The sequence below is a fragment of the Fukomys damarensis genome, unplaced genomic scaffold (assembly GCF_012274545.1).
Source record: "Fukomys damarensis isolate Sample0158 unplaced genomic scaffold, DMR_v1.0_HiC HiC_scaffold_7, whole genome shotgun sequence".
NCBI lineage: Eukaryota > Metazoa > Chordata > Mammalia > Rodentia > Bathyergidae > Fukomys > Fukomys damarensis.
This window is the reverse complement of record NW_022900919.1, coordinates 37,756,639-37,764,138: the sequence shown is the minus strand read 5'-3', so window position 1 is coordinate 37,764,138 and position 7,500 is coordinate 37,756,639. Positions and strand designations below refer to the sequence as shown.

The following is a 7,500-nucleotide window of genomic DNA, read 5'->3' as shown; positions in this document are numbered from 1 at the left end:
TTTTCCCTGCCCAGGGAAGGGACAAGAAAAACAGTGAAAATTGAAGGAAAAAAATGGAAACAAAGCTTTAAAGGGAAGGGGCATACGGGAAGTGGGGGGATAGTATAAAATAAAATTTAGAGAGAAAAAAAGAGAAAAGAAAACAAAGGGTACAAAATCATCTTCCTCATGGCTTTTCTTCTGACTCCTTAAAAAATGTGGAACATTTGTCTGGGAAACTTGTCAGCAGTGGTAAATAAGCAAACTAATCGAGATATGTCTATGCCTTTGGGAGAGCAAAAAATAAAATTATACCCAAACTAAAATTAATTATTGTTTATGGAATTTCAGTGCAACACACACCTTCTGAGATTATTTCCTAGGAATCCTAAATCAATCTTAGTGTCCTTTCTATATACATAATAGTTCACTTTTGGTGAGTCTGGCTAGTAACATGATCGAACAGCTTTTCCAGTAAAGCCTGTCTTCTAATAAAAAAACTAAAAATTACCATACTCTGTCCTTAGGTTAGTTAATGAAAAGCACTTCGATTGCTGTGTGAAAGAAAATTGCCCTTCAGGGTCCTATTTTCACACCTCATGCAATGAAAACACCACGCCAAAACTCACAGGTTCTTTCACCTTATGTGGGGATAAGTAGAGACAATTTTAATTTCTGGGGCTTTTGGTAGATTCTCTTGATTGCAAGACAAACAATTATGCTGGACTAACTTAGGTAAGGAAGATAGATAGTAGACAAATACACAGGGTGTGATATGTAAGAACAGACTGACTGGTCAAACCACACAAAAGGAGGAAATAGTGATGGACTCCAGAAGCCCCGCTCCTGAACTTTCTGTAGCTCTCAAGAGCATTTATCCTTTCTCTCTGCTATAGCTTTTCTCTGCACGTGAGTGATATTCTTTTTCAAAGCACCAGACAGGCCAATCCTTGCCAGTAAATATTGGCACCAACCCTTTACAAGTTTTATTTCTTTATTGACACATAGAAGCTATTTTGGGTAAGCCTTGTTAGGGTCATATGATGGGCCAAGCCTGCAGGCTTAGAGAAATCACCTGTGGCCAGAAGTCAGCATAGGACTGACCCAGCTTGGACAGGTGCCTTCCATGGAGCTGTTACCAGGGATAAGGGATGGAGTTAAATCTAGAGCTGCTCCTGTGGGAGCCACTAGGAGAATCAGGAGGAGGAAGTTCTCAGAGAAGTAGTGTGAGGTGGAGAAAAACCACAGATGAGCCCCACGCCATCTCTTTGTAGGGTAGGAAAGAGATCAATTATTGATGCCTGTATGTAATTTCATTTCCAGTTTAATATGAGTTTGATAGTTATAGCATATTCTTAACAAAGTTACAGTATTAATCATTCTACCCCTTGGAACTTATGTAGAGAAAGTTTAAGTGAAAACAGTAAGTGCTGTTTGGGCAGAATTCAACAAAGAGTGATAATCTTTTTTAAAAAAATCAACAGAAGGGAGACTTGTAGAGAAGAAGAAGGGAACGGGGGAAGTAGCAGGGGAAGGGAAGGTGGCTAATGGAGGTGGAAATGATAAAGTATGTTATATGCATGTACAGATGCAAGCAAATCAAAACCCCTAGTGTGTGAAACTAATATGTAACTAATAAAAATAGCAGCTACAGCTTGGAAGGGAAGCATTTTGCAGGGAAGGGTTGGATGTGAGGCATATGGGGACCCCAAAGCATTTATTTGCCATATTAAGCACCAAGATGTCCCCTAGAAACACATATTCTTTGGAATTCTAGAGAGATGCTATTTTCATTAGTTGTATACAAAAGCCACATTTGGGGAAAAAATTGAAATTTCATATTAAAACATTTGTTGTTAAAGGAAAAAAATCTTAGCTTCTAACATTTGCCAAAAGAATTTCCAATAGTACACCCCATGGCCTGGATATCAGGATGGAGTCAGTGTAGTTTTGAAAGTGAAAAGATTTTTCTCTCAATCATTTTGCAAGTGCCTGTTTTATGGAAGGCCTGGGATTTAAAAAAAAGTAGTGACATCCTTTGGGGGAGTGATAGTAAAGTATTCACATACAAAAGGTAGATGTCTGCAAATGATATCTTAGAGTAAAAGCCAATTGAAGGACCAAGACCTAGAGTTATCTGAGTAACCAGAAGGGACAATCACCAAAGGGTCCTTTGGAGGGAAGGAGAGGTGCTCTTCTGTGTCAGGAGCAGAGAGGCACAGTCTAAGGTAGCTTTCTGTGATCTTAGAGATGATCCACATCTGTGCTTTACCCTACTCACATAGGAAGATCATGAAGGGTGCAGGCTGACGTGAGAAAAAGTGTAATTGCAGGTGTGTGCCTAGATGGGTCCGATAGTGCAAGATAGTGCAATACCGCCTACTTTATTGGGATATGTTGAGTACTGACATGGAAAAGAAAATTCAAGCTGAGGCATCACCTATTTGGGAACAGAGAGAGCCAGTGAAGTCCTTGGGACCTGTAGAAAGGAAGAATATCTGGGACAGAGTGAAGGGTCTCAGGAGAAACCGAGGGCAGGGGCAGTTCTTGACAAGTCCAGGCAAGAATTAGTAAGAATCTTCACCACAGTCACATTACCACAAAGCCATAGGATACATGATGAAAGGAGAAATGAACAAGTAACAATCTCTGTGACTCATTAACATGGAAAGTACCTAAGAGGGAGTCAGAGGTCACATATACCATTGAGCTGATGGGTGATACCCAATAAAAGTGGGAAAATAAACTACCTGTTCTTCTGTGAGAGAGAAAACCTGCATTGACTATGAGGGTAGGGATAGGGACGGTGGCCAACCATCCTCATTTAGAGAACTTCAGCAGGTAGCTGGAGGTGTTAAACTGAACTGGAGCACCTCAGAGGAGTAACTATAATGATGCTCATTGACCTTAAAAATGAAGGCAAACGTTTGCTGTGACAGTTTTCTGATATCCTATGAAGATATTAAAGCCATATTTGCAAACTGTGTGCCAGGGCACCCTCATGCACTACATTGAACCCACAGTTACATTGTAGGATAGTTTACAGCTTTTAAGAAAGCAAAGCAACATTTGTTGAATCCTGTGAAAGCTACTACTATTGTGTTGTCTGGATCTAATTATTTAATAAATAAAGTTATTCTTTTAATTTATTTAGCCTAAAGGTTCCATTAAAAAAAATATCGAGTTCCTGAGGTTCCCGTGAACCTTGGATATTTAGTAATCCTTTAAATAATAAAACTTATGTCCCGAGAAATGGCCAATAAACCTAGCAACAAAAAAGTCTTCAAATCTTAATGCAAAATGGGGTGAATTCTGGTAGTCAAATAAAATGGAGACGGTGGACGTGAAGGATGTGGGGTTAGCACGACAGCATTTAAGGCACTGTTTTCCTGCTATTTTAGGAAAAGAAATCAAAGGAAGACCAGAGATAGACCAAGACTTCAGGGCTTTAAGATGATAGCAAAGGTAGAGATGTGTTTTTGTGGGGGGAAGTTTATCCGGTACAGGTAGAAATATTGAGAGGAGAAAGCGAAATGGTTGTTTAGGTCCTGCCACAGTGGAAAGGAATAGCAGGGAGAATAGAACCCTAATCTTGGAAACCAAGTTAAGGAACCAAACTTCTGTCTGTTGGGAATTGAGAGAATGTTTCCCTTAAAGCTTTCCCAACCACCCTAGGAAAGAAACATCATCCCTGTTACAGAGGTGAGGAGTGTGAATTTGGGATAATAAAAACAGTACAGACCAAGGTCTTAAGAGAGAAGGGAGAAGATGAGATGCTTTCTCCTCAATTGCCTAGATTCAGACAAATCTTGTCAAATGGCCATGTGTGCATGAATATCCTGGGAATCTTGTTGAAATGAAGAACCTGACTTCCTTGACCTGGAATAGGGTCTGAGAATTTGCATTTTAATATGCTTTCTGGAGATGCTGAAGCTTCCAGTCCATGGACCCCACTTTGAGTAGCAAGACAAAGAACGCTAAGGTGTTGGCTCAGAGCTTCTAGAATGACTGATGCCAGGTCTTAGTAGATGCTTGATCGGTATTTGTTGGATTGTAGCAGAATTGAAAAGTTTTTATGAAGTATACAAATGGGGGAAAGGTGGAAGGGAATTAACTCTGAGAAGGCTAAAGACTGTGTGTAAGAGGTCTTAGGTCAAATAAGAAGACGGGGTGCAGTAGAAAGGGAACTTTTGGGGGAACCTTGAGGAAAGATGGTGCTGGCATTTATGTGAGATCTGAACCAAAATCAAAACAAAAGTCGGAACTGAGGCACAGAAGGGCTGTGAGATCTCAATGTGGTGGTTTGATCTAGTGGATGACAACATGCTGAGGATGAGAGCAGTAGGTGAAGTACAGCAGAAAACAGAAACAGATGCTGGCATAATCAAGAAGAGAAAAAAGTGTTCCGGAGTCAGGTGAGTGGTAGAGATGAAAAGATGGCAGGCATGTTGTTGTCAATTAAAGTGAGTTGCTGGAGATTAAGCAGTGACTGGTAGATTAAGGGAGACTCTACTAAGAAGTCCTGAATCTAGCAAAGCATCCGCATCATCTGTGGGAGATATTAGACTGCGGATTCTCGGGCCCTGCCCCAAGATATTTGGAGTCCAAAGGCTAAAGAATGGGCCCTGGAATCTGTATTTTTAGGAGAGTCTCAGGTGACTCTGATATTATAAAATATAATTCAGGGGATCCTTGAACGATCTTTCATTAAGTGTTTGAGCTGGAAGGGAGAGGAGAAAGGCCCCATGGGGAAGTGACGGGGTGGTGAGAGGACACTGTCAGCCAGAGCAGAGGGCAACCGAAGTTGCACCAAAAGTGGCCACAGTCTTTGCACACCAGAGTTGCACATCCAGACAGTTTGATAAGTGGCACTCTACAAAGCTGAAATATTTTGTGATTCCTTTTTCACTGGCATGATCAAGCAATCTCTTTTGAATGATCAAATAGGCTTTCTGCCAGCCCAGTTCACGCTTGTTCAGTTTTAATCCACTTCACAGATGAATGAATTGGATTTCTTGTTCCTTTTAAATGAATGTGGATTCTGTACTGTAGGTCCTTAAGAGGATTTCTCCTTTCTTTATTCTCTTAGATTAGAAGGGTTTTTAACAACAAAATTTTAAAGTATAATGAAAAGCTAGCACGGGACAGTGGCAGAGGCCATAAGCCCTGGAACCTGTTTGGCTGGGTTTGGACCCAGTTCTAAAACTTACCAGCTGTGTGGCCCTGAGTCAAGAATTTGATTCTCCTGTGTCAATGTGTTCATGTGTGAAATGAAGATATAGCAACAACCTCATAGCAATTGTCAGACTTAAATAAGTAATGCATGTAGAACTCTTCAAACTCTTCCAGGATATATAAATTGTTGGTGAGAATTTGCGGATTCTAATTGTATTTCTCTTTCTCTGTGTATTCCTCATTTACAGATTCAACCAACTGTAGATTGAAAATACTTGAAAAAATATTTCACGTTCGTTAAAGATGTGTACAGAATTTTTTTCATTATTCCCCAAAGTATTCATTATTTATATAGCATTTGCATTGTGTTAGGTACTATAGGTAATCTAGAGATAATTTAAATTAGCATACAGGAGGATGTCTGTAGGTTATATGCAAACACACTGTTTTCGTAAAAGGGACTTGTGCATCCATGGATTTTGATATCTGCTAGGAGTTCTGGGACCAGTCCTCCTTGGATATTGAAGGGATGGCAGGATATTGTCTTGGCGCTGTTGTGGCTTTCACCTTTGATAACAGCAGTAGGACCTTTCAAAGGACTTCCACACATCTGTTTGGTGCTCCAATAAGGAAGGCTGAATCCAGTTGCCACAGCCACCCGAACAACCACAAAACATTCCACAAGTTATTTATTTCTTAAAGAAAGAGAAGAGATTAGAGGACAAAATTGCTTTCATGCAACCAGCAAGCATTTATTGGGCATCTGCTGATTCTTGGGAACTCTGTGGAATGGAGAGGATAGGAGGACTCATAGTTGCTCCCTTGAATTTGGTTTATTAAGAAAATGGATTTGAGACAATGGAATAATTATATTCTCAGTGATGCAGAGTTCAATGGTGGACAGAAGAGAATTTCAATTTTTTTTTGTAACAACTGAAAGTCGTATCAAAGACACAAACTTCGATTCTAAGATGGGTAAATCATGTCATTCTTGAAGCATTTCTACAAGGAATTTCTATAGGAATTATAAGTAATGGTTGATTATAACCTACATTTGTATCATATTCATTTTGGTTTAAGTGTCAGTACCACTAAGGGATAAAATCAGTGAAAGTCAAATTTACTATTTTTTTTTTTTTTTTTTTTTTTTTTTGGTGGTACTGGAGACTGAACTCAGGTCCTTGATGCTTGCAAGGCAGGTAGTGGATCCACTGAGCCAAATCTCCAGCCCCAAATTTCCTATTAAGAAGTACGTTTCTAAAATGTAGAGCTTATCCCAAATCACATTTCTAATAAGTCATGGAGGTAGAAACTTCCTTCCATACTGTTGGCTGTTGTTTGCATTGAGCCAAATGTAGTAACGGAAACAGCAATCTAAACAATTCAGTTTAATTAAAAAGAGACAGTAAGATGAATATGCTATTAAAACTCATAGGCCCAGATAATGTAGTTTTAAACTACGTTTTCACTGTCAATGTTGGGTGTGTGGCACTTTTGCCTATTGTTAAACATTCATCACAGTTTTTGTCACTGCAAATGCTGGGAAGGGTGGAAGGGAGTTGCTATGCTTATGAACATAGAAAATAGCAAACTGGCATTTTCTTTCCCCAGCTTATTCAGAAGTTGACGGATGTTGCTGAAGAGTGTCAGAACAGTCAATTAAAGAAGCTCAAAGAAATCTGTGAGAAGTAAGCCTTCATTCCCGTTATAATTGATGTGTGTTCATAAATTTATCACAGACAGGTTGCCATGTGATGTTCCTGTTTTTTTTCCCCCTTGTACTTCTGTGTTGACTTCAGAGAGAAGAAAGAATTAAAGAAGAAAATGGATAAAAAGAGGCAGGAGAAGATAACAGAAGCTAAATCCAAAGACAAAAGCCAGATGGAAGAGTAAGTAGAATGTGCTCCCCACATGGTATCCAGAAAAATTTTAAATTCTTTATCCAAGTAAGACTTTCTTAGCCAAAGATCCCTCTCTGAAGTTTTTCTTTGCAGCTTTTAAAGGATCCCCTTTTTAAGGTTCTTAAAATGAACTCTCAAGCTAAAGGTATTTGAAGAAAAGATTGAGCCCCCTCCCCCAGGCTTTCTAAATAAAAAGGAAAGATATTTCAGGACATGGCTAAAGCCTCGCTTCCCAAACTTTCAGGGAAACTTCTTGGCATTTTGAGAATTGTCTCTGCCTCCGGAGGACAGTGACCTTTGTTCAAGACTGGCAGACTGGACTTTACTTGCAGGAATAATAAAACATTGCGGGGAATAAGTATGCAGCTCAATTTTGGAGCATTTGCCTAGGATGTGGAAGGTTTTGGGATTGATCCCCAGCCATAGAGAGAGAGAGAGAGAGAGG

The 7,500-nt window shown here is 39.6% G+C and overlaps 1 protein-coding gene across 1 annotated transcript in view; it reads left to right on the top strand.

Annotated features, from left to right (window-relative positions):
* Nucleotides 1-7,500, top strand: part of Plcb1 (phospholipase C beta 1) — a 690,814-nt gene that overhangs the window by 599,431 nt on the left and 83,883 nt on the right. The window contains exons 28-29 of the mRNA XM_033761014.1: nucleotides 6,766-6,842; nucleotides 6,954-7,043. Coding sequence (XP_033616905.1) covers nucleotides 6,766-6,842; nucleotides 6,954-7,043 — 167 coding nt within the window. The remainder of the gene's footprint in view (nucleotides 1-6,765; nucleotides 6,843-6,953; nucleotides 7,044-7,500) is intronic.